At 49.9% G+C, this 26,932-nt stretch overlaps 2 protein-coding genes across 2 annotated transcripts in view; one reads left to right on the forward strand and one right to left on the reverse strand.

The window, feature by feature from the left end:
• The window catches only part of slc16a10 (solute carrier family 16 member 10), a 426,623-nt gene that overhangs the window by 266,138 nt on the left and 133,553 nt on the right, over positions 1-26,932 (reverse strand). The gene's annotated exons all lie outside the window — the stretch shown is intronic.
• On the forward strand, positions 3,390-26,779 carry lama4 (laminin, alpha 4). The gene is made up of 40 exons (XM_062467868.1): positions 3,390-3,709; positions 7,350-7,451; positions 7,645-7,772; positions 8,240-8,320; positions 8,468-8,682; positions 9,786-9,886; positions 10,282-10,462; positions 10,867-10,950; positions 11,111-11,262; positions 11,964-12,074; positions 12,351-12,462; positions 12,594-12,758; positions 12,948-13,141; positions 15,054-15,170; positions 15,466-15,614; positions 15,908-16,049; positions 16,359-16,452; positions 16,548-16,664; positions 17,068-17,253; positions 17,743-17,882; positions 18,014-18,178; positions 19,184-19,329; positions 19,472-19,634; positions 19,748-19,881; positions 20,005-20,176; positions 20,355-20,486; positions 20,728-20,870; positions 21,060-21,189; positions 21,409-21,546; positions 21,640-21,773; positions 21,850-22,014; positions 22,741-22,894; positions 23,007-23,200; positions 23,356-23,545; positions 23,721-23,876; positions 24,303-24,462; positions 25,163-25,293; positions 25,397-25,490; positions 25,664-25,783; positions 26,067-26,779. Exons 1-40 carry the CDS (start codon positions 3,602-3,604, stop codon positions 26,210-26,212), a joined length of 5,646 nt encoding a protein of 1,881 aa, XP_062323852.1. The 5' UTR covers positions 3,390-3,601; the 3' UTR covers positions 26,213-26,779.

Below are 26,932 nucleotides of genomic sequence, written 5' to 3' on the forward strand. Positions count from 1 at the left end.
TGTCCCAGGTTCACTGTTGTGTCTTGTGGCGGTGGGAGAAACCTATCCAGCCACACCAGCTTCTGAAGTGAAGCTGTTTTGTTGAGTTCTTCTGCCTACTGTACTGTCTGTTTAGCCATGGTTGGTACCGTTCCAGTGTGTCTGCAGGTTGTGTAAGACAAGGTTTTATTTAAATGTCTCACCACCAAGTCAGACCTTTCCTCTACATTTCCTCAGTCTCCTCTCTCTCTCTCTCTCTCTCTCTCTCTCTCTCTCTCTCTCTCTCTCTCTCTCTCTCTCTCTCTCTTCTCTCTCTCTCTCTCTCTCTCTCTCTCTCTCTCTCTCTCTCTCTCTCTCTCTCTCTCTCTCTCTCTCTCTCTCTCTCTGTCTCTCCCTCTCTCTCTCTTCCTCTCTCTCCCTCATACACACACCTCCTCCCTGCATCTGTTTCCAATCAGTGTTGACTGCCAGCAGCCCACTATCCGATTCTCTCCAACTCCCAGTGGAATCCCAGTTCACTGACAGAGATTACCAGACGAAGATGCAATAAACTGGATTGGAAAAAAGGCTTCCTTCCCCTGCATTAGACAGACCGTTTCCTCTGAGAATAAGTATGTTGTATGGGAAGATATCATATTCACTGGTGTTCATGCTGTTTTAATGTCATGTGTAATAGCACCCCCCATCTCTCTTTCCTTGTCTCTCTCACACTAACACACACACTGCTTCTCTAGTTCATCAAACACAAGTAAATATTTCTGACAAGAGTTCGAGAAATTTGAAACCAAACAAAATTTGAAACCCAAAATATAAATGTTTACAGCTTGTAAGAGTAATTATATTTTATTTGGAACTGAAGATGTAAACATGGTTCCATCTTGGACTGTTCTCTTCAGCGGTCCTCTTCCTCGCTAGAAATTGCCAGTGTTGAGAAGTAAAAAACAAATTGACAAAAATAAAAGATAGGGTTAGGGTTAGGGAGGGTTAGTACAGGGAACCTGTACAATCAGGTACAGTTGTAAAGTGCTGCAGTAGAGCACTCATTGATTGACAATGACAACTGAGAACATCATTTCCCCACTGGTCTCCAGCCTCATCTGTCTCTCTATAGAATGAATCACAGGTCATGTCCTCAAGTGCATTTATAACCCAGTTTGGGCCTTTTCTCATTTCCTGGTGAAATGTACACCGACTCCTCCCGCTCGAGGTCTCAGAGCAGGTCACCCACAGAGCAGGGGTTCTCCTCGCTCTCCCTTCTGTGTGTGTGGTGAGGTGTGTGTATGTATGTGGTCTGCTAGTGTTTGTGTGTGTGTGTGTGTGTGTGTGGTGGGGAGATGTGAACCCAGGGGCCCTCTGCTCCTTCTGCAGGGATCCTCTTTCACTCTCCACACATGCCAGAGCAAACTGGAACCTCTATCATAACAAACTCTTCTTTGCTGTAATTGAACACACTCAGGGGCTGCTCAAAACCCTCCCTGTGCAGTTCATAACACTCTCAACCGTAACGGGAGGTTAGATAAATGTAAGATTCGGGGTCAGAGGTCATATTAGTGTGTAGGATAACACTCAGGGTCAGGGTTATCAACCTGAGGGGAGGCAGGAGGGTGGAAGCCGCCCCAGTTCCCCGTCGGCCTGTGAAAGGTCCAGGAGGGGCACTGTGTTTGACTTGGCAAGGGTGGTGTTTAGGATCAGAGGGTGGCGCCGTGCCAGTCATGGAGCCCTGCGAGGACCAGCCTCATCTCCACCCATAGCCTTTCATCAGATGAACGACTTCTCTCGGGGATGGCTCAGACCACCCGCATCCAGACCGTCTCAGTGTGGCGACCGGAAAAATGTGAGTCGCAGTAAAGCGCACCCCCCCCCCCATCCTCCCTCGACCCCCCCCCGCCTCCCCCTCAATCATTCTCTGTGTCCCTTGGGAGGGATCTCCTCCTGTGTTTAGACTACCCCATGTGATGAGAATACCAATGTGAAGCACAAGCAGTAACCAGAGGGGTAACTAGAGCCACCCGCCTGGGAGAATCCCAGTCTTGTCCTCTTTCTCAGCTTAGCTTGTTGACTTGGTGTTCACTGAGCTGGATGAAAGGAGACTGGGGCTCTTACACACTGACCAGCTGCTTCTCTTCGCTTTCTAACCATTGGAATCGGCATCCTTATTAGCTAAACAGCTTGCGTTCTCTTCAAGGCATGCCAGGCTTGAAGGACAGCTCCTGTGTTTGGGAGAACTGCCTCGGGCTTGTGTTGCAGTGCTGACCTGCTTTCGGTCTCTCTGGAAGCAGCAGTCAGCCGTGTTGCTGTGGGCCTGTGTTGCTGGTGTTAAGGAGTGTCATCTCCGAGGAATGTGACGACCTGTTTATTGGTCATCTGAGGCGTATGACTTCCACATGGTGCCCTTGACCCACGGTATATAACTCAAACTACGTTTGCAACGGCTTACGTGCTCTGTGTAGAGAGACAGAGTGAAAGATGGAAAAAAACATCCTGTCACAATCGCTCGGGGTCTGCATGACTTGCCTCTTTATAGTCATGAGGTTCTGCGTTATAAATGCCCACGTGCATCAAAGCACATGCACTTTTACTGACTCCACACAGGAGTCTGGTATCAGAGCGCTGTGTTTAAACCTGCGAGGGCCGGACAATGCTTCCCTTGTGTCCAGAAGTATCCCTCTGCCTCTTCCTGTCAGGAGGGCTTTCTGATCCTAACACGGTTTTCATAAATGTAGCACCTCCCCTGTCCGGCTGACCTCGCTAGGTAAACAAACAGGGGGGGGGGGGGGGGGGGGAGAGAGTGGGGGGGGGTGGAGGGGAGGGGGGGGGTGGAGGGGAGTGGGGGGGGTGGAGGAGAGTGGAGGGGGGTGGTGGAGGGGGATGGAGGGTGGTGGAGGGAAATGGGGGTGGGGGGGGTGGAGGAGAGTGGAGGGGAGTGGAGGGGGGTGGAGGGGAGGGAGCAGCTGCGTGTTGGTCATCAGCAGGGCTGGATGGGGTGTCAAAGCCTATCCAGCAACGGCTCACCCTGGAGTAGGGGGTTGGGGGGAGGGAGAGAGGGGTGTGTCTCTGCTCAGCCCAAAGTGAATGGGTGCCACAGGCCCACAGATGACTCACTGCCCAGCGACAAACCCTGATCCTCTGAGGGATACAAGCAGCCACTCACAGGGATACATGCAGTCTGGAAAACTACTCGACTCTAATCTACACTCTCTGTTTCTGTCCTTTTCTCTCTCTAACTCTCTATCTAGTTTTCTCTCACTTTGTTGTTCACTCTCTCTGGACTTTCCATCTGTATGTGATTTAAGCTGAGGCTCTGGGAGGCAGATCCAGAGAGAGAGACGAGGGGGGGGGAGTTACGGCAGTGGGACGGAGGGAGGGAGGGAGGGACGAAGGGAGGAAGTTCCCAGTTAGTTCCACAGGACTGGGGCTGCCGTAGGCACCTCTGCATCTGGAGGTCGGGCCAGTGAAAAAGTTCTAACCAGCGGGTGCAGCGGAGCGAGGGAGGGATCTGCAAGCTGCCGCCCCACAGAGACTTTACTGTAGCCAGGGCAGACGGACAGAGGCAGAGAGAGACACACACACACACAGAGAACGAGAGAGAGAAAGCGGCACTCCCCTGGACTAACACACAGACATGGCAGGCAGATCTTCGCCCTGCCTCTGCCTTCTCTCCATCCTCCTCGGGCTCGTTGGCCCAGCCGCTGCCGTCGGGCTGCCCTGGGATCAGCGCTCGGTTGTGACAGTAAGACCTCTCCTTTTGTATTTGTTTTCCCCTGATTGTATAGTGCAATCCGAACGGGCTTTCCAGTGCCTTAGCATGGCTGTATTTACAGTAGTAAAACTGCAACTGGAAAAGTGTTCTTTTAAACTTTTTCTGTTGGTTTGTCCTGCGTAGCCCCGGTTTTATTATCGCTGGTAACCGTGACTGCTGAAAGTGTTGTTGTCAAACTCAGTGTGGAGGACAAAAATGTGTGCTCTTCTTCTGCTGGGGGGTTGTGAGATGGTAACTAGAAGCAGGCTCACTCTGAGCTCCACAGCCTACAGGAGCACTTCACTCGCTACTGGAGGGGGGTGTTATTGAAAGCAGCCCAGCCTCAGCCCGGCCTCAGCCCTGGCCTCAGCCCTGGCCTCAGCCCTGGCCTCAGCCCTATCCCCAGCCTCGGCCCCAGATGAGGTCTGTATCACTCTCCATGGGCCTCTTGCCCCCCCGGCAGAGTCCTAATGAAAGCCAGCTGCCAAGTGTTGAGCAACACTCCGGAGGGTTTGTGGAGTGCTTGCTGGAGTCAGAGCATGAGAAACAATGGAAAAGTGGTGAGTTCTTCAGTCCCAGGTTTCCTGTCTCGGGGTACACTAGAATGGGCATCAGTATTGAGGCCTTCCTCCCAGACACAAGCCATACAATGTGTCCATGGACAAGAGTTATTATGTTATGTACTGCAGTGCATTGTGGAAGAAGTCACCAGCGTTGAATTGTTTCAGCAAATGTTGTTTTTTAACGCTGAGAAAATAAACACGCAAAATCTTAGTAAAGAAGTGGATCCCCACTGTGTCTAAATAAATCTTCCTCGTCTTTACTGGATGGGTTGAGAATGTTTGTTTCAAATGTTTATCTGAGGCTTGTGATAACAGTCTGCTCCCCGCAGACTTATCATCTCTGCTCCCTTATTGGTTGATGACAGACTTCCCATGACCCGGCCCTCCTCTCTCCTAGCCTCAGTATCTAAGGAGGCTTCACCACTGAGCCCTCCAAACCCTGCTCCAGTGCCAAACCAAACACCCTGTCTAAGCCCTGCTCCCCTGGTTGAGAGGAGGTACAGCAGGAGAACGGGCAGAGACAGAGTCATGGACACTCTATCACACAGCCCCAGGCACTAACAGCATGTTTGTTTTGGACAGAACTCCAGCACGGTCCTCGTTCATGTCGTTCTGCTGGAAAGCCACCATATTTGTTTTGTACCGTCTGCATCTCAGAGTCAGATAGGCTCATGGCCAGTGTCGTGCGGTCTGTAACTGTCCAGCAGCAGATGGAGGAGAAGTCGGATGGCTGAGCGGTTAGGGAATCGGGCTATTAATCAGAAGGTTACCGGTTCGATTCCCGGCCGTGCAAAATTACGTTGTGTCCTTGGGCCAGGCACTTCACCCTACTTGCCTCAGGGGGAATGTCCCTGTACTTACTGCTAAATGACTAAAATTATGTAAATGTAAATGTCCAGTTATTGGCACGAACACGGTTTATAAATGTAAATGGTTTATAAATGTAAATGAGTTGGGGAAAGTCCAGGAGAGTCCCTGTGGAAAATGGACATTCCGGTTGGCATGTATGTAGGCTGTGAGACAGAAAGAGGCTATGCTCCACTGTGAATGTCATCTTTGTTTTCTAATGTAGTGGACACATTGTCTCTGAAATAGCTCCCGTTACAGAGAACTCTGGGACTTCAGTGCAAGGCTGCACGGCGATTGTTTCCATTTCCACGCAATTTAGGGAGGTGGTGAAACCACCAGTGTCTGAAATAACAAAAGTAGTATTTAACATCGAATATTTTGGGATTACGTTTTGCCCTGCCGAGGGGGGAGAGAGAGTCAGGAGTCCAGATCTTGTTTTTGAACCGTGGGGATCCGAGTGAGACAAATCTTCTGACATGAAAGGATTAAGTTCCAGTGTCGTTAGTACATGAAAGAGATAATGTGATAAGCAGTGATACGTAAAAGCTGCTGTTCTGTATACGTTCAACACATTCCTCGCACTTCAGAGGGACCTGAGAGATCGTGCTCAGCCACCAGACCATCTGCTGCCTGCGCCCACTAGGCTCTCTGTGCTGTAGAGCTTGTGTCTATAGAGGGCCCAGCTGTTTGTCCCGTCACAGGATGTCACACAGCCGGGTCGCTAACAGAACCGACCACTGGTTCACAGTTGACCAGTGTTGCTGTGTATCATCATTCAACCAACTCATTTTGCTATATGGTTTGTATATACTTTCTTTATTACAGACATCCATGACCTTGTCTTGATATGTATGTCTGCAGCCAATGAAGTTGCCCATTCCCTAAGCAAGTTATCAATCTTAGCTTGAAATGTGTTTAGAGGTTTTCGTCAACACAATTAATTCAACTGTCTTGGACCTCCACCTTCACATAAGCGGTGATGCATGTGTGTTACCAGTATCTGTGGGGGTAGGAAACACACAGGAAGAGCTTGAAGCCGGAGGAAAAGACTGTACTGACCATGAAAGCTGCTCACCATCCTGCTGTTAACAGGATGTTTCACATTAGTTATCAAAAGAGGCATTTCATTGTCTCACTGCCTGGGGAATAAATAGAGGGAAAATATTCCTCACGACTGAACCGGGCACAACTATGTGGTATGTCTGATCTCCAGCCAGCCTGGACGCAGCATAAACGCTCGATTGACTGAGTGTTACAAAAGAGACACAGGGCCTGTAGCATGAGACACAGGGCCGTTTAAACAGGGCCTGTAGCATGAGACACAGGGCCGTTTAAACAGGGCCTGTAGCATGAGACACAGGGCCGTTTAAACAGGGCCTGTAGCATGAGACACAGGGCCGTTTAAACAGGGCCTGTAGCATGAGACACAGGGCCGTTTAAACAGGGCCTGTAGCATGAGACACAGGGCCGTTTAAACAGGGCCTGTAGCATGAGAGGCTTCTTTGAACGGGGGAGTTGAAAGTGATGTGTGTGGGACAAGGCCGTCGCCATGGAGTCAACATTGGGGGGACAAACATTTTTTTTTATGATCATTTCGGACAGCGTGCGTGGTTGCCGGTTGTAGCGTAGCACATTTATATGTTTATATCAATATATTGGGGGGGACATTTTGACCAGATTTGAATATAGGGGGGGGGGGGGGATGTGTCCCCCAATATATATCACGATTACGGCCTTGGTATGGGGCCTGGGCCCCCCTGAACCCTGACATCACACTACCGTAGGAGACCCCACCAGAAGACCAGAGGCCCCTGTGTAAAGGGCATGTCTTTTTTCTCCGAAGAGATTTTAAATATCACTCTGTACTGCGGTACAAAATCTTTCCTGCTTGAACTGCACCTACTCAGCTACAGGAGAGGGCTCGTTTCACCAAGAGGGACCATGGAAACGGTTGGATAAGAGATGTTAAGATGTGTAGAGACCATTCCACTGTTGGCAGAGAATCTTAAAGCAGCCTAGTCAAAATGATTCCAGGTGTGTCTTTTGCTGAAAGTGCTGTTGAATGATGGAGTACCTCATTAAGACCTTGGCATTAATGTGGGGATCCCAGCTGTGATGTGATTCAAATGTGGTTCCAATTTAACCTTCTTTAAACGGTTCCTTTGAAAGAATTCAAGTCTAAGTTGTTTAAAATCTCTATCCCATGTTTCCTGTCATAGGTATGTGCAAAGGGATACTTCCTCAGTGATTTGAACAACTGCCTACCATGTAACTGCAAAGGCCATTCAGAAACCTGCGAAGACATCACAGGCGTCTGCATAGTAAGATGTTTCCACGTGAAGTGTAATCTCATCACTCATTATCAAAATTCGAATCACTTCTCCGTTCTCTCTCACAGTCGCACAGTAGCCTATCTCAAGCATATCTCACGCTCTGGATAAGAGCGTCTGCTAAATGACTAAATGTCATGTCATGACCGGTAAAACGCGTCCTCCATCTTGTATCCCTGTACAGGACTGTCAGGACAACACGTTGGGAGAGTTCTGTGAGCTGTGTGAGGAGGGCTACATGTCTGTTCCTTCTCCTGGTGGTCACCATGCCTGCCGGCCCTGCGCGTGCCCTCTCTCCATCCCCTCCAACAAGTGAGTTACACCGGGTCCTAACTGGATGCGATGCGAGCGTCAGCGACAAAAACTGTTTGATTGCCTTGTTTGATTGACACAACAACATTAGCAAAGCAAACAAACGTTGAAAACACAACAACATTAACACACAACACAACGACATTAACAAAAACGAAACATTTCTAAAAAACAACCAACTACTAACAACACCACAACATTAAGTGACAACACAACCGGGCGTTGACGCTCGCGTAGGGCATTGTGGCAGCGGCCACGCCCGGTTTCATTGAAAATGAATCGGAAGCCAACGGCGAAGCGGCGCCCGCTCCGCTGTAGTGGACACGCAGGGTCAGCGCTCACTTCCTGCTCCCTGGCTGCTCTGTGGTGGTGCCTGCCGTCCTGAGACAGGGCTGGCTGCATTGGCAAACAGAGAGTGTTCACTGAATATCCACCCCCCCTCCCCTCTCCTGGGTGCGTCTGGCCAGCTTTGCGCTGCACTGTGACAGAGGGATCTCCGCCATGCGCTGCACGTGCCAGGAGGGCTACAATGGGCATTTCTGCGAGAGGTCAGTGGGCTTTCAGGGACTCTGCCAACCATCACACACACACGCGCACACACACACACAAACTGTCACAGTCCTAGGAGTGATATTTTCCAGTCGATTTGTTTATTGAATCAAAAACCTTGAACGCACGATCTTCACCCTGTCCAGGTGTGCTCCAGGTTACTATGGCAACCCCATGCTGATCGGGAGCTCGTGTAAGAGGTGTGAATGTAACGGGAACTCCGACCCCAACCTGATCTTCAACGAGTGTCACAACGTGACTGGCGTCTGTCAGAACTGCTGGGGCAACACAGCCGGACCCAGCTGCGACAGGTGTGCTCCGGGTTTCTACGGCGATGCCGTCGGTGCCAAGGACTGCAGAGGTGAGTGGCCTGAGCAGACACTATCCACACAGTGTGGAAAAAGCACAATGGAAAAAATGCATGCTGTATTTATAGCACGTACAACGTTGATCTCCCTCGAGGAGAAGGGGAAAAGATCAGTGAGTGAACTTGTTACTTTGCGTGTCTGATGACTGCATTTATTTCAGCAGGGCTCCAACACTGTCCCTCCTGTCTTTAGAATAAGTGATAGGGATGTAAGCCGGCCGCAAAGCCTTATTTGAAATCAAAACAGGAAGATGCTCAGTGTGTTGACACAGTTGGACACGCTGTCCAGGGAGAATTCCTCCCATGCTCCATCCTAGACAGCCCTGCTGCCCCTGCATGGGTGTTGTCTTACACCATGCATCCATGGAAGAATAGCATCCTGGAATAACTGGGCTTGTTTACCAAACTGTTGGACAGTAATTGTCTCGTCGGCAAAAATCCAAACGGTTACACCTCATAACGGGTAAAGCTCTGGATCAGTTGTGGGTTTTAAACGCCACGTTTGAAAAGGGGGGAAATGCCGTGAATAGATCTTGGATTAGCGTGTGTATTCCAGGCCCGTGCAAAGGCAGGAATAACCTTTTCCGTTTGTGACAGGGTCGTGTTTTGACCTCATCCGTTTTCTCCCTATGTGTTCTGCCCTGTGTGTTTCACCCTGTGTGTTCCGCCCTGTGTGTTCCACCTGTGTGTTTCACCCTGTGTGTTCTGCTCTGTGTGTTTCGCTCTGTGTGTTCTGCCCTGTGTGTTTCACCCTGTGTGTTTCACCCTGTGTGTTCTGCTCTATGTGTTTCACCCTGTGTGTTTCGCTCTGTGTGATCCGCCCTGTGTGTTCTGCTCTGTGTGTTTCGCTCTGTGTGTTCTGCCCTGTGTGTTTCACCCTGTGTGTTTCACCCTGTGTGTTCTGCTCTGTGTGTTTCACCCTGTGTGTTTCACCCTGTGTGTTCTGCCCTGTGTGTTCCACCTGTGTGTTTCACCTGTGTGTTCTGCCCTGTGTGTTTCACCCTGTGTGTTTCACCCTGTGTGTTCTGCCCTGTGTGTTTCACCCTGTGTGTTTCACCCTGTGTGTTTCACCCTGTGTGTTCTGCCCTGCGCTGCAGAATGCGAGTGCAGCAAGTGTGGGACCGCCTCGTGCGATGACAGGACTGGAGTGTGTCACTGCAAGCCTGGGGTCACCGGCCGACTCTGTGACCAGTGTGAGGTGAGAAACTCCACAACCTTTAACAAGGCTGCACCCCTTGCAAGCATGGGAGCCTCTTATGAGCCTCTCACAGCTGACTGGCTCAGTGAAGCAGGGATGGATAACCATTATTATTATTAATATGATTATCATCATATCCAAATGGAAAATCAGAGGGGGGGTAAGATGGCTGAGCGGTTAGGGAATCGGGCTATTAATCAGAAGTTTGCTGGTTCGATTCCCGGCCGTGCAAATGACGTGTCCTTGGGCACTTCACCCTACTTGCCTCGGGGGGAATGTCTTTGTACTTACTGTAAGTCGCTCTGGATAAGAGCGTCTGCTAAATGACTAAATGTAAAATATTACTAGCATGGATACGATAGTGCTTGACGAGCTGTGTTTGTGCTTCCCTGCAGGAGGGCCAGTCGGGGTTCTCCAGCTGCCAGGGCTGCAGGAGGTGTGAGTGTGGCCCCGCCGCTCTCCGGGTCACCTGCCACCCCTTGACACACAGCTGCCAGTGCAGCACAGGAGCGGGCGGCCGCTACTGTGAGCGCTGCCTTCCCGGACACTGGGACTACAAGCCTTCCGGCTGCCAGAGTAAGAGAACAGACTGTCAAACTCCTCCACCCAGACCCCCCTCCCCCTGTGGAGCATCCGGTCGTACGCTCAGCATAGATGTAGGTTTCTTTCCCACGATGCACTGCTGCTAGTCAGCGGCCTGTTCACACACCCACTCGTGGGTGATGTCATTCAGACATCTGGCGAGATGGTTGAGCGAGGGGGGGATCTGCAGGCGAGCGCAGGGATCCCATGGCCTTCTGACACCAGAGCAGGCCCACTGCGGCCCAGACACACAGCTGCCAGGAGCCTCCAGCGTCCAGCGCAGCTGTGCAGTCATTCCAGATGTGATGGATGAGATATTTGTACTATGCTCACCCATGTCCCAGACTTGCTATGGTACTGTACAGTACATGATGCGTGTGTTTCTTCCCGGGGTGCAGAGTGTGACTGTGCCAGCGGACACTGTGACATCCACACTGGAGAGTGTCTACCAGAAGCTGCCACCGTCAACCTCTGCAACATCAGTAAAGAAGCTACGCTTCATAAACACTGTCTCAACACTATACACACACATCACTTGTCTTTCCACATTTTTCTAGTACAATCCAGAGAGCAACATTTCAGATCAAACATTCATTTCCTCCTTTCTCTCACCCCCCCCCCCCCCCCCCCCCTTCACCGAAGGTTGCGACGACTGTATCTGGCACCTGATTGGAGACTTGAAGCTGTCCAATAAGACGCTGGACCGGATGAGGGTCAGTGTGTTGAACATCTCCACAGGGGCCGCCGCCAACGACCGACTCAAGTACTACAACTACACAGCTCTGCGTCTGCAGGTAGGCTGACTCCTCCTGGGGGGGGGGGGGGGGGGTTAGGGGGGGGGGAGTTAGGGGGGGGGGGTAGGGGGGGGGGTGGTGAGCTCTCTCCTGGCTCCCTGTGTGTCCACACAGCTGTGTTCTCACCACATCCCCTGCTCCCCTGGAGGAATGTCTCGTGTCTCAACCCAGCTATGAAGCTGACGCTCCCAGACACTCCCAGACGCTCCCTGTAGGTTTCTAATGGATGGTTTAGGTCAGGCAGCGTGTCTGATCTCCTGGCGCAGGCGGGGGTTTGGGGTTTAGCGCGGGAAGAGGGGGAGGCGTAAAGACCAGGTTTCCTTCCTCACCGTCGCAACAGCTCTTCATAAACCTAAAAGTATGGGCGTCAGGTGGCTGAGCGCTTAGGGAATCGGGCTAGTAATCAGAAGGTTGCTGGTTCGATTCCCCGGCAGTGAAAAAAATGACGTTGTGTCCTTGGGCAAGGCACTTCACCTTACTTGCCTCGGGGGAATGTCCCTGTACTTACTGTAAGTCGCTCTGGATAAGAGCGTCTGCTAAATGACTAAAATGTAAAATGTAAATAAACCGAGAGGGACTCAGACCGTAGGAAACTTGGAAAGGTGGGGGGACTGGCTGACCCCCTGTCCCCAGATAAATACATCACAGAGGACAGTCACTGTTGTTTACTGGGCCTTGATCATGTCCTGGACTCTCTGCAGAACCAGTTTGTGAACTGGAGGAACAAGTCTGCTCTGATGAGGACCCAGACTGGCCTGCTGGAAGAGTCCACCAAGGCGGTGGTCTCTGACATGATACATCTGGCTAAGATGGTGAGAGTCTCCCTCGGCATACGTACATCATTATCATCACTTCCATAACAAGCATTACGAACTGTACTCAACTTTATATCCTGTAACCGAGATTGCAATACAGTACATATTTGTCACATTTCTCTAACTTGGTTTGCCCTTGGTAAGATCTTTCCACAAGAGAACTTAATGTGCGCTGTCAGTTTGAGCTGCAGTATTAGTGTCTGAGGAGTCTTAACCGTGTCGTTGATTTTCCTTGTGGTGGTGGTGGTGGTGGTGGTGGTGGGGGTGAGCCAGGAGGAGGTGGTGAAGTCCTTGGGGGACCATGTGGATGAACAGACACTAAACAGCTTCACTCTCGCTGACAACCTGACCACAAACCTCATCACACTCAACGTACTCATCGAAGGTACACGCGCCTCCTGTCAATTACATTTTTAAAACTGTATGTTGTGATGAACTCATCCTGTCTTGAGTAGTCGAAGGAAACATTTGACAAAGTTAAAGAAGAAAATAACTGTCTCTGTGTGTGTGTCTCAGACATGATCCATGACTGGGAGTTGTACAGTGTGGACCGGGATCTGGACCCGGAGTTGGTGAGACAGAGCACAGCCACAGCTGAAGGCCTGCTGGCCTGGATGAGGACCCTGGATCTGTCCCCTCGAGGGCCTGTCACCACGGACGAGTCCACAGAGGCCCACGACCGTGAGGAAAACACACAAACACTCTAAAACCGCTCGTATGAAGCTGAGTTTTCCTGGGAGTTTTCCTTGTCTTATCTTGGTTTAGTTTTACGGGCGTATGTGAAGCCCTCTGTGACCCTCCTTGTAAAAAGGGCTGTACAAATCAAACTTGATTCGACTCAAATGAGTCTGTACTGTATGTGATGGTTAGTCCTCAGACGAGTCCGGCAGATGGAGAAGAAGCAGATGATCTTAGACGGCCGTGTGACCCCAGTGAGGGAAGTCTTGTCTCGCTTCACCACCAAGCTCTCGGAGGCCCAGGACCTCCTCCAGAGAGCTGTCAACACCGTGCAGGAGACGGACGACGCCAACAAGGCCAACATGCTGAAATACCAGAGAAACAAGGTAACTACCCTCCACCGCCGGGGGTCACGCTGGTGCCGGCCGTTCCATGCTCCTCTCTCCTAGTCCTACCCCCTCTCCTCACATCTCCCCTCACTCCTCTCACATCTCCCCTCTCCTCACATCTCCCCTCCTCTCACATCTCTCCTCTCACCTCATTCCTCTCTCCTAGTCCTCCTCCCCTCCTCTCACATCTCCCCTCACTCCTCTCACATCTCTCCTCTCCCCTCGATCCTCTCTCCTCTGCCCTCATTCCTCTCTCCACTCCCTAACACCCCTCTCCTGCCTCCCTGCTCTCCGTGCCTGTCATCAGGGTTTCATTAGGAGAGCGGTCGGACTACGCCCAGAGACGCTGCTCCCAGCAGCCCCTGCTGCTCTGGAGGACTGTGATTGTGCTGCTGACTGCTGCCCTGAGGCATCTGCCTTTATCGCCTGTCTCCATCGTCTCAGAGCCCACGCTAAACTTTAGCACTGAGTGGTAGCCAGGCTCGCAACTAACTTTTTTCCTCACGGCCCCAGCACTGTCCAATCTAAAGTTTAAAAAAAAACTTTTGAAAGGTTTGAAAATGTTTTTGAAAAAAGGTTTGAAAAATATAAAAATTAAAACAAAGGTTTGCATCATTGACGAGGACTCTACTAAACTCTACTGTACTCTATTGTACTCTAGTAGAGCAGAGCGCTTTACTCTACTGTTTAGAAACTTCTCTGTTCTCTCCCCTCTCCTCCTCTCCTCTCCTTTCACTGTGTGTGAAAACAAAGTTACAAAAGGTAGACATAAAGATATGAAATGAAGAGATAAAATGTTTTCCACATTTTCTTTTGAAAAGAGTAGAGGAAGAAAAGCCAGCAGTCTTGTCAGGAAAGACCAGACACGTCTCATGGGATCCAGCTTCAGACTGTTACTGGATTGTTTTGGGCTCCCCAGTATGAAGTGAATTACCTCGGGTATTCAGCTGGAGAGACATGGATAGAGTAATGTAACATGGAGACAGCTGGGTAGAAATTGAAGGAGGATTAGAGCAAGGGGAGTTAACGAGCTAAATAACTACAGAATTACAGTTTTACCACTTGCCAAAATACAGACACTGCATCTGTTCTGTTACGCATCTGGTGTGATGAACAGCTTTGCAGTCATTACTTTCATTTACAGTATCACAGTCTGCGGCATGTAGACACTTATGCCAATTGGATGTCATTTACAATGAGAAAACATATCTTCGATACCATTCTCAAATTCCTCATCAAGCCCTTTCTGGTGTGAAATCCCCCGATGAAGTAGGACTCCCGCCCAGCGATAGTTGTCATGCTCTGGTTGGTATTATGGGATGGCTGTGGCGGTGCAGGACTGGGGGTGTTATTTTACCTCCAGATCCCTGTGATCACGGCCTCTGCTGTAAATCAGGGTCATGAATGGTGCGCTGTCCAAACAGGAGACCTCCCTCTTCACACAACCCTGCTGCCTCTGAAACATACTGGAGCTCTGCAATAGAGTGCTCCAGCCAGTGATATCACCAGATACACACACACACACACACTGTAAAGCTGTCTTCCTTCAGGGCAAATTGGAATGACATCACAGCGGTGCAGCAGTGAGTGTGGGAAATTTAATAACTGTCAGTTTCATTTTTTTATTTTATTTTTTTATATTCATTATTAATGTGATTTGAGCCCTACAGAGATTTGTTGTTTTGACATTAATGTAACATGATTTATTTGCTTCTCTCTCAAGTTATTTAACATGCATACTATCTTCTCCTTTATTCTGTTTGCGATTTCAACACAAAAGCACTCAGCACACACAGAGCACATGTCGGCACATAACGGATCTCTTGGCTGAACAGATATGATCCCATGACTGATACTGATCTTTGTGAGGGCCGTTTACCAATCATTTCCTGTCATGTGACCCCCTCAGGTCAAGCAGCAGAAGCTGATGAAGGAGTATGGGCTTGTGAACGACACCTTGCAGATGGCAGGCGTCCACATCTCCAGCACAGAGCGGGTCATGGCTGAGGTGGATGCTTTGGTTCAGGTAAGGAGCAACACACATCGCTTCTGTATCACTCGTGGGAAAAGTGCTTTTGTTGAATTACGACATGAAGCAGAGAGCCAGACTATGGTGTGTCCACTTAACGTAGGAACCCCATACCAAATTGAAAAGGCAGCAGATTTGCAATGACGTATTGTACTCCACCAAACAAGGTAGCTACAATTTGAGCCATTCCCCTTTTTAGCTAAGTGCATCTATTGAGTTACTGTGTGGGGGAATCAGGCAGAGGTAATGTGATTGTGGAGCTGAGTCTGGGTGTTATTGGGTCTGTGTACAGAACGTGACAGAGTATTATGCCTCGATCGATGGCGCCAGCCAGCTGCTGATGGACAAGACGGAGAGGCTGTCCCTCGCTGACAGGGACCTGGTTCAGAGGGCCGATGAACACGCAGAGGAACTGGACAAGCTGGCTGACGAGCTGGAGGAGTAAGTGTTGGCTAGGATTCAGCTCTGGAGACCCCTAACCTCCTCAACTTAATCCTGATCATAAAATATGTAGGCCCAGTTTTCCAGACATGGATTAAACCTAGTCGTAGAGTAAGAGAACATTTCAATGAAGATCTCCATTGAAAACGTTTTTAGTCTAGGGCTAGGTTAAATCAATTTCCAGGGAAACTGGGCCTGATATTTTAAAAACAAGCTTGATTAAGTTAGGCTTAAGTTTATTTATTTTTTAAACGAGATCTACCCCTTGATGCCTGTTTGTTTGGTTCCTGTAGAGATCTCAGACGCAGTGACGCCAATGGATTTGTCCAGAGAGCTTTGGATGCTGCCAATGTGTACAACAACATAGTCAAGTACGTCTCTGACGCCAACATCACCGGGCTGACCACTCTGGACTCAGCCAACAGAGCCGAGGATGTAAGTGGGTCAGGGGGGGACCCCAGGGGGTCAGGTGGCTGAGCGGTTAGGGAATCGGGCTACCAATCAGAAGGTTGCCGGTTCGATTCCTGGCCACGCAAAATGACGTTGTGTCCTTGGGCAAGGCACTTCACCCGACTTGCCTCAGGGGGGAATGTCCCTGTACTTACTGTAAGTCGCTCTGGATAAGAGCGTCTGCTAAATGACTAAATGTACATGTAATGTAAATGTAAGTGACACTGAGAGCCGTGTGCTCAGTGACATGTGCAGTGGCCCTCTTGTAACAGCCCTGTTTCTCGTCCATGGCAGGCCATCAACGGGATCAACACACAGCTTGGATTCTTGAAAACCCAAAGTGAAAACGTCTTTAAGGAATCCGTTTCCCTGCATTCGGAACAGAAAGGTACGAGGCCTTCTCTGACACCAACACTGCCTCATTGCCATGTTCTCAGTGTTCCCCGTGTGGGATAATAAAGTTGTCCTTGACCAATCCCTCAGAGGTGGAAGCTGACTTGGTGGACAAGCGTCAATACATCGAGGAGACGAAAGGGATCATGGAGGAGAACACCAGGAAAGTGACCGCAGCGATGAAGGCACTCGACAGCATTCATAAAGGTGAGCTGAATGAACCGGACCTCAGAAACAAGGGAAAGCTGCTTCATGTTAAACCCTGCGTGTGCACACTCCGTTAAACATCTCTGACAACTCTGAGTCCCATACAAGTCAAACGTATGATGATCGTCATTATCAGTCACATCAGATCATTAAGGGATCCACCTCTTGTCCTTGTGTTCGGGGGGTCAGATGGCTGAGCGGTTAGGGAGTCGGCTATTAATCAGAAGGTTGTTGGTTCGATTCCCGGCCGTGCAAAATGACGTTGTGTCCTTGGGCAAGGCACTTCACCCTACTTGCCTCGAGGGGAATGTCCCTGTACTTACTGTTAGTCGTTCTGGATAAGAGCATCTGCTAAATGACTAAATGTAAATGTGTTTCCTGTGTTGCCGTGCGGGCTTCCCAGACCGGACTGGCACGCGTCTGGAGTTCACCCAGGATGTGGCAGAGAGCACGCTGAACCGCTCAGTGGAGGTCCTGCAGACCATCACCCCCATCAGCCAGAAAGTGGAGGAGTGGGCCACCAACATGAGGAACAAGGACTACTCTACTGAGGCGTACGACCACGCCATGCTCTCTGCTGGGGAAGCAGGTACCATGCACCTCACACACACACCCATAGATATATATAAAGGGTAGATGTCTCGTCCGCGTTGCCGGACAACGGAGTCGAACGTCCGCACATGGCGGCCATCTTGCTACAGCGTCAGAGATGTTGTTATGTCACTGCATACTTCTATTCTATAAAAAAAACAAACACATAATTATTCATAAGTATGCAGTGGCATAACAACATCTCTGACGTTGATAACAAACCAAACCGTTCAAAAATCGGTTGGAAATTGAGCAAGTTATGGTAATTTAAAAAGTACATGTAGCATCAACACAATGTTATGGGTGAGTGAGTTGACTGTAGCAAGATGGCCGCCATTTGCGGACGTTCTAGACTCCGCCGTAAGACATCTTGTCTCTATATTTATCTATGCACACACCACCCAAACACAGAGGTAATCCCAGAGTGTCCGTTAATCCCAGGGTGTTATAAATCCGAGTGAAAAGACACGTTGTCTTTGGTGTGTAGTGGACAGTCTGACTGTGCTGGTTCCGGAGCTGCTGAATAAGCTGAAGGTGGTGGAGGACAAGAAACCCATCAACAACGTGACCACCAACATCCTGAGGATCCGAGAGCTGATCGCCCAGGCCCGGAGCGTGGCCAAGAAGGTCAGCCCTCTACATCCTCACCAGCTGGAACTGCATCAGAGAAACAGGATGGTTGTTCCCCATGATGTGTCCCAAGTACCGGAGTTCTTGCGGGGGTATTGAGTCTCGCTGTGCCCTGGTCCCATCTGCAGGTCCAAGTCTCCATGAAGTTCAACGGTCAGTCGTCAGTGGAGGTGCAGCCACACACCAACGTGGAGGAGCTGAAGACGGTGACGGCCATCAGCCTGTTTATCAGAGTGGACCCCGACAAGGACCCCATCGAGGATCGCTTCATCTTCTACTTAGGAGACAGAAATGTGAGCGGGCTTGATAACTCAGACGCATAACTCATCAGGTGCTTCTCCTGTGTCTCTTGCTTGACCTCTCTGTGGTTGGTAAGGGTCGTCTTATTCCTGCTGGCCTGGGGTAGAGCCACTGGGTTCACTTCTACCAGGGAAGGCCCAAGGGTAGACTTCCAGCCCAGCTGAAGTGATCCTTTCACCGGGAGGGTGTCAGAAATATTAATCTATCCAGAAATGCACAGTCTGTCGGCTCTTCCTTCATTGGCTCCCTTGCATAGACCTGGCGCGCGTGTGTGCGTGCGTGTTTACGTGTGTGCGTGTGTGCGCTCTCTGACCCCTCTAAGCTTGACCATATGATTAACTCTTTTATGGCCCCTCCAGTAAGATAGTGGTCAAGCCCAGGTCCCCTTGTTTACGTAAGCCTAGTGTTACCCAGAGTTCAGATTTGGGGGTAGGCCTCTCTTTGCACACAAAGCTAAACACAGTATCATTTTATACAGAATAAAAGTGTTACATCAATGTTTCCAACAGAGGGGAGGGGGGAGGGGCCGTGGGGCAGAATTGCCTCTGAAACAGACATGGGCCCCGAGGACAGAGCAGGATGAAAGGAGGAGAGCAGCTTGCCGACATGAATAGTTTGTTGTGATGGCGAGAGCAGGGAAAGCCTATGAGAGCAGACAGTTGCCTTTTTCAAAGGGGTCTCAAAGAGAGTCCTGTGACAATAATGTGTGTTCCTTCAAAGTCGGATCATTTACATAAATTCCGTTACCCCGGCTAAGGCACAGCAGGGCTCTCTCATCTCCCCCAGGCCTCTCCAATTCAGCTGCTAATGTAAATCAAGCAGCCACGCCTGTGTATGGCTGTCTAATGCTGAGAAATGGCTCTCTGCGTGACCACCATTCACAAACACAAAGATCTGCACAGGCAGCTTTGTTGCCTGCGACACGGTAATGGCATCTTTTACATACTGTATGAGGCCTGTGCCGTTACTCTTGTGACCTTGGTTGTTTGTTCTCGCAGGGCAGGAAGGACTACATGGGTCTGGCCATCAAGAACGACAACCTGGTGTACGTCTATAACCTCGGCGGAGAAGATGTGGAGATCCCTCTCAGCTCCAAGCCTGTCAGTCAGTGGCCTCCAGTGTTCAACCTCATCAAAGTGGAGAGGTACCGTACAGCTTTCCCGCCTGCTCCCTAGATCAGTAGTAATCTAATCACATGCAGTAGCCGTGGCTACTGTAGCCATGGCTGTGCAGGAGAAGGTGTTGAGGATAGTAATCTGATTCTCTGTGCTCCTCTGTGCCGGCAGGCTGGGTCGACACGGGAAAGTCTTCCTGACTGTGCCCAGTCAGACCTCCACTGATGAGCAGAAGTTCATCCAGAAAGGAGAGGCCCCTGGCACCGACTCGCTGTTTGACCTCGACCCCAAAGACACGGTCTTCTTTGTGGGCGGCGTTCCTGCAGACGTCAGGGTAAAGTTCCTCTATAGATATACATCCATTTGTTTCCGCCTCCCTCCCCTCTGATATTCTGAATGGGGCATCTGTTTTTCTGTCTTAGTTTCTGACCAGTTTTTTTCTTTCAGCTTCCACCAGCTTTGAGTCTGGCTCCTTTTGTTGGTTGCATTGAGCTGGGCTCTTTGAACAACGATGTCATCAGCCTATACAACTTCAAACAGACCCACAAAATAGATGTTGTTGCATCTTCACCATGTCCCAGGTATATATACGACAACAAACTACAACCAGATACCTCCAGTATGCACTGGATTGTTTTCACAGCACCACTTTGCATATAGTTCCTGTTTTTAATCACTTCTGATGTATTTGTTTCTCATAACAGGTACAAGCTGGCGTTCTCTCAGAGCCGGATAGCTAGCTACCTGTTTGACGGGACTGGCTATGCTCTCGTCAACAACATGGAGCGGAGGGGCAAGTTTGGCATCGTCATCAGGTTTGACATCGCTGTGCGGACAGTGGCCAACAATGGTGTCCTGTTACTCATGGTGAACGGGGTAAATATTGCACCAGATTTTGTCCTACTTAATATTTACTTTTTAAAATGTATTTTACTACTCAATGACCAAAAGGAAACCTTTCTAAAGGATTATTTAAACTATGTTCTTAGACCTGAAATTATCTTCATTTGAAATAACAGAAAATATATTTAGTCTTTCACTTCTCTCCTTTCAGGCGGATTTCTTCCTATTAGAACTGAAGAACGGCCTCTTGAACCTCCAGTATGACTTTGGCTTCAAAGGTGGTCCTGTCACACTGGACAGTACCTCACCCAAGCTACAGATTAATGATGCGCGATACCACGAGGTAAACCCAGGACTCTTAGAGCCACAGGGACCGTACTGCAACTGTTGAGATTTAAAAAAAATAAAATAAAATGTAACAGTGACTTTTTCTGGGAGTTTTCCTTGAGGGGTTGGTTGAGGGGCAGTTCTATGGGCGTATGTGAAGCCCTCTGTGACATTGCTTGTAAAAAGGGCTATACAAATACATTTGATTTGATTTTGATTTGAATAGTAACTCAGCCTCTACTCCTATGCTCTGCTAGGTATCAGTGATCTATCACTACTCTAAGAAGATCATCCTACTGGTAGACAAGAGTCACGTGAAGTCCATGGAAAATGAGAAGAAGACCCTGCCCTTCATAGACGTCTACATCGGAGGGGCCCCCTCCCGTGTCCTCCTCTCCAGGTAGATGACACAACATCCTGTCACATGCAAAGACCCTGACCTTCGATGTCATCCGCTGCTTAGATACAGTTGTAACCCAATACAGTATCAAGGGCTTGCCGTGTTGGTCTTAGATGAGAGTGTGACTGGACAGCCGAGGCTTTGAGAGATCCCTTGGGCCTGTCCTGATGTGTGTGCCCTCTCCCCCAGGACGGAGCTGAGCGATCTGGTGGGGCTGAGGGGCTGTGTCAAGGGCTTCCAGTTCCAGAAGAAAGACTTCAATCTTCTGGAGGAGCCAGGGACCATCGGCATCAGCAGTGGCTGTCCTGAAGAGTCCTTCGTGAGTGCTCGACACACACACACACACAGACAGAGGCACTCACACACCCTGTCCTACACAATCTCATCAAGACTGCAACAGAGTCCTTCTTACAGCTTTTCTCTCAAGATTGGCTGTCATAATGGTTTCACGCTCCGTAGAGAATGGACTGATGTTTCAGTGCAGTGACAGTACGTAAGTGGACTCAGAGAGGGGCGTGTGTGCCTGTGATTGTGACAGATGTCTCGTAAGGCCTACTTCACTGGAGAGAGCTACCTGGGATCATCTGCCAAGTTCTCACCCTTCGACGCCTTTGAGGGGGGCCTCAACTTCAGGACCCTGCAGCCCACAGGGCTCCTGTTTTACCTGAAAGAAGGGGTATGCTCTTCGCGTGGTGTCATGTAATTATAGTAGATCATGTTGTGTCATGATCTTTGCGGCTTAAACCGTGTTTCTTTGTCCCGCCTGCAGTCCGACGAGTTCAGCATCTCACTGGAGAACGGGGGTGTGGTGTTGAACGCCCGAGGGACCCGAGTGAAGTCACACAAGAAGCAGTACGGCGATGGAAGAGCTCACTTCCTGGTGGCCTCGGTATCCAATGAAAAGTAAGGAAGTCAGCCTATCAGTGAAAGGGGTTGACAGTTCCCTTCTGCCGGAGCTGACCTGATGTCCGTGTCCCAGGTATGAGCTGGTGGTGGATGACAAGGACAAGCATGAGAAGAAGCGGCCCGCCTCAGCGTCCTCCTCTGCAGCAGGGATCAGGACCTTCTACTTTGGAGGGTCTCCCAGCAGCACTAGCGGCATCAGGAACTTCACGGGCTGCATCAGCTATGCCTACATCAACAGGTGAGCCCTCGCCAACAGCCCTCCCTCACAAGAGGACACATCACTGTACGCCCAATCACCAACCACAGTGAAGCGGGAAATTCGTAGTATTTTAACATTTCTTCGACCACTGACTGGGTCGGCCTTAGTTTGAACATCCTGTTGTAACTTACATCCTGTTAGTGGGTCTGGTTTCTATCTGGAGGGACTGGGGTTGTGGAAACTTTGCAATTGGCGATTTGGCTCAGGTTCCTGTGTACTTAGAGACTCACTGTGGGGGGGCTGTGTGTGTGACAGAGAGGAGGATAGTCAGGATCACTAATAGAGCTGGGGGGGGGCATGGGGCTTGTATCCATAGAGACAGAGATGTGTTGAGAAAGTGTAGCTCTGGCACAGACTCTCTCTACCCCTTTCTCTCTCTCTCGGTGTCTCTCTCTCTATCTCTCTCTCTCTCTCTCTCTCTCTCTCTCAGTGTCTCTCTCTCTATCTGTCTCTCTCTCTCGGTGTCTCTCTCTCTCTCTCTCTATCTGTCTCTCTCTCTCGGTGTCTCTCTCTGTCTCTCTCTACCACTCTTTCTCTCTTTCTCTCTCTCTCTCTCTCTCTCTCTCTCTCTCTCTCTCTCTCTCTCTCTCTCTCTCTCTCTCTCTCTCTCTCTCTCTCTCTCTCTCTCTCTCTCTCTATCTATCTCTCTCTCTCTCTCTCTCTGTGTCTCTCTCTCTCTCTAAACCTCTCCCGTGTTCTCTCCAGACAAGACAGGGACATTGAACCTGAGGACTTCCAGAAATACAGTGAGAACGTCCAGACGTCCCTGCAGGAGTGCCCAGTGGAGAGACCGCCTGCAGCTCTGCTCTCTAAACACGGCCAGAGCACCTCCAAGCCCAAACACAGCCAGGCCAGAAAGGTAACCCACTACAGGGTTAGAAAAACACATCACACTCATGGAAAACGCACTGGTCACCATGTGCTGGCACGTGTATGAAGGGAACTCAACACTCCAAACCTTTCTGTCCCAGGTGGGCCGGGACGAGTCCAGCCACCCCCAAGGCATGCTGGGATTGAAGAGAGACGAGGAGGCGGATCCTGAGATGGAGGCCACGCCCTGTTACCTCTCCTCCAGGCCCCGTGCCTCTCTCCACGCCCACCGCTACGGCGGCACCGCCCACAGCCGGCAGGAGTACACCGACCTCCCCCGATCCCTGTCAGAGAGGTACGAGCAGAGAACGCTCAGCTCCGTAACCCCATGACCCCGGGGTCAAGTCTATTACAGGCTCCTGTCAGCGCCCGCGGGCGTGCCTCTGGTGTGAAGCGATGCGGGCGTCTCAAGGCGCTAGTCTGACAGTTGTCACCTTCCCTCCTCCCAAGGTCCCACTTCTCCCTGTCTCTGAAGACCCAGTCTTCCTTCGGCCTCATCTTCTACACATCCGATGAGGAGGAGCACGACCACATGGCTGTGTTCCTGGCCCACGGGAAGCTGGTTTACACCTTCAACCAGGGCCAGCAGAGGGTCAAGCTCAGGAGTCAGGAGAGATACAACGACGGCGCCTGGCACAATGTGAGTAAATCACCGTCCACCATTCCACACACACACACACACACACACACAGAGAGAGACCCCCTGTACTGTCCTGGTGTCACTCACATGTACAGAGATAGACAGGGGTCTATGTTTAGAGACGCGTCATGTTTCGCCTCCGTGTGACAGGCGATTCTCTCTCCTTGCCCCGCAGGTTATTTTTATTCGTGACGGGAGTCTGGGCAGGTTAATCATTGATGGTCTGACAGTGCTGGAGGACAGAGCCAAGGGCTCCAACATCTCCTGGAATGTCAGCAGCCCTCTCTACGTTGGAGGGGTTCCTCCAGGGAAGGCCCTAAGACACATCCAGGTAGGCCGCAGTCTGCTTCAGCTCTCTGGGAGGGCATTGCTGAAGGCAAATGGAGCAGAATACAGATGGAAAAGTTTTAACATAGCACACAAGCACAGCTGGAGTCCTTGGGAACACATGAAAAGTGTGATGTGGAATCTTGAAGTGGGACAAAGCCCGTCTCCAAGCACAGCGTAATCCTGTACTTTATGGTAGTCCAGTGTGTCCTGGTACACGTGCAGTGTACTGTGTGATCACAGTGGGAGACATCCAGCTGTCCAGACTGCTGTTCCCAGCTCAGTCTGCTCCCACACAAAGCAGGAAACCACATACCTGACCCTGTCTTCCTTCACTTCTTTATTTATCTCTTTCATCCTTTTTATTCTGCTGTTTTTTCCTACCGTTTCCCTCTAACTCTGGCCTGTGTTTTGTTTGACTCCTGTGTAGAGAAACTCTGCCGTCAGCTTCACGGGCTGTGTGAAGAGCCTTCAGCTGGACGGCCAGCGGCTGTCCTCCGTGTCCCAGACCTTCGCTGTCACGCCCTGCTTCGAGGGGACATCAGAGGAGGGGACGTACTTCTCTGCGGAGGGGGGATATGTCGTCCTGGGTAACAGACCTCTCACTACCCCTGCATGATTTAGTTGTATTGTTGCTGATATTGTTGTATTGTTTGGATGCGATTGGGTGCAAATGCATAATTTCTTCTGTGAGTTTCGTCAGAGTTCACTTTGAATCGAAGCTTCGCCTGACTGGTATACACTATAGTTATATAGTGATAGATACGTTATAGTAAATTAAATATGATAGTTCTAACCCTTTATTTCATCTTTCTCTGAATATGTTATACACAGTGCATTCTGGCAGCTCCAAAGCACTGTTTGGAAACAATGTTATTGGGAACTGTTATAGAGCGTGACATGCTTGGTTTCCTCAGATAAACGTCCCTGTGGAACGTCCCTGTGGTAGTTTAGATGACGGGGGGGGGGGGGGGGGGGTCGGACTCCAGCCAGGATAGGGAACACGATCTCCCCCGAGCAGCTGTGGTACACGAGGATTGGTGGAGAGCGAATGCGAGGAGGGAGATAGCTGAAGGCGCAAGGTCTCGGGAGCTGAGCTGCAGCTGTTGAATGAGCGCCGAGCAATTTCACACCCTACCGTGGTCGGCTAGGTTTCACACGTGTACATATTTCAGCGAACCGAAGAGCAGAGGTGATACTCCAGGTTAGAGTAGTTGCCGTTGAGTTTCGAAACCACAGGAGGGCAAGTTGACCTTTTGAACTCTTTTTTTTCTCTCCCCTCTCCTTCAGATGACACGTTCAACCTCGGACTGAAGTTTGAGCTGGTGGTGGAGGTGCGCCCCCGTGTGGCGTCTGGGGTGCTACTGCATGTGTACACAGCCGTGGAGGAATACCTCACCATGTACATCCACAGAGGAACGGTACGCCAGCCAAGCCACCGACACGTCATGCATGTCTACTCAAGTGGGGGTTTAATCTCTTCTCTGATTGGTTGTCCTCGTGGTCAATGCTTCCTGTTTCCAGGTGGTAGTGCTGGTGAACAATGGAGTGAGAGAGTTCTTCACTCAGGTGTCTCCCAGTCAGGGTCTGTGTGATGGCGTCTGGCACAGGATAACAGGTGATCAAACCATCCTCCGCCCTCTGGCTCTCCCAGGGGAGAGGGTCAGACTGATGGATGATCCTTCATCTGTTCTCAATGATCAATCTCATGTTGGGATCTTTGTCACTTCCTGTTTTGCCTGTTCTTTAATGGTTCTGTGTTAACCCGTCTGTGCTGTTTTGGGGCCACAGTGATCCGAGATGCCAATGTTGTCCAGCTGGATGTGGACTCGGAGGTCAACCATGTCGTGGGACCTCTGAACCCTGGCGCCATGGATACCAGGACCCCTGTGTTCATTGGTGGAGCTCCAGGTCAGTGAATGGGTCCAAGAATTTCAAGAACTCGTACCCACAATTTTGTGGTTTGGCCTTTTGCTGCGCATTGCTAATGCCACGCATTCCATCCATCACACATCACCATTTTTACTGCTGGTTATCACCTGTAGGACAGTAAAACAAAAACAAAAGGTAAAAACTCAACCTTTTTTGGGGTTGTAAACCACTGACTTTGTAACTATAAACATGTAAAAAATAAGCACACGCGAAATAGCAAATAGGAATGTTTGATTTAGCGGTTTGGTTTCCCTCTTTCCAGAATCTCTCCTCCCAGAAGGCATTGCTACCAACAAGACCTTCACAGGCTGCATGAGGAACCTGGTGATCAACAACAGTGAAGTGAGCTTCACCAAAGCTGCCCTGGTCAGTGGAGCGGTCAGCGTGGGGTCCTGCCCAGCAGCCTAGCAGCTCCGACGGACCTGGGAATACCAACACCACCCAACCTCCACCCAAACAGAAGTGACCAAATACTCAATAGCACGTTCTTGCCACTGCAATAAAGCATAAGCATTAAAATACTTGTTCCTTTTTAACCTTTTCGTCCTTGTGTCCAGTGACAGTTTATTTTTTAGATTGACCCACCAGGACCCATATAACCGACACTCCTATAGAAATTTGATTCACGTAAAAGACTGTCCATACATAAATCTCATATCAGTTTTTGAAAATTATATTTTATGTTTTTGGCGAATCACTACATTACAGTTTTAGTTTATGATTAAGAGTTAAATCTATAGGTTGCCAAAGGGCTACATTTTCTTTTATTAACAGTCATAAATCACACAGACACAGAAGGGAGGTGGGTCTCTAACACCAGTGATGAGGCCACATGCAGACAAGAATACTCTGTTCTACTTCAACCCTTGTATTATCTCAAGGGCACATCTGTAACAAATTGTCTTTCTCACTCCTGCAGTCAACGTTTTTTATATATAAAATATTCTGCTTAATAAAGATGATCTATATAATTCATTTACTTGACCACATTTCTGTGCACACACATGAACAAATGCTGTGGATGTTTTCAAGCAGTAAGTTCATGCACTACCAATACAACATAGCAACATCACACATAGCAACTGGATTCGGTGTAAATCCAATGCCTTTATCATGGCTGTCAAGGAT

This window comes from Osmerus eperlanus, chromosome 8 (assembly GCF_963692335.1).
Source record: "Osmerus eperlanus chromosome 8, fOsmEpe2.1, whole genome shotgun sequence".
In the NCBI taxonomy this organism is placed as follows: Eukaryota; Metazoa; Chordata; class Actinopteri; order Osmeriformes; family Osmeridae; genus Osmerus; species Osmerus eperlanus.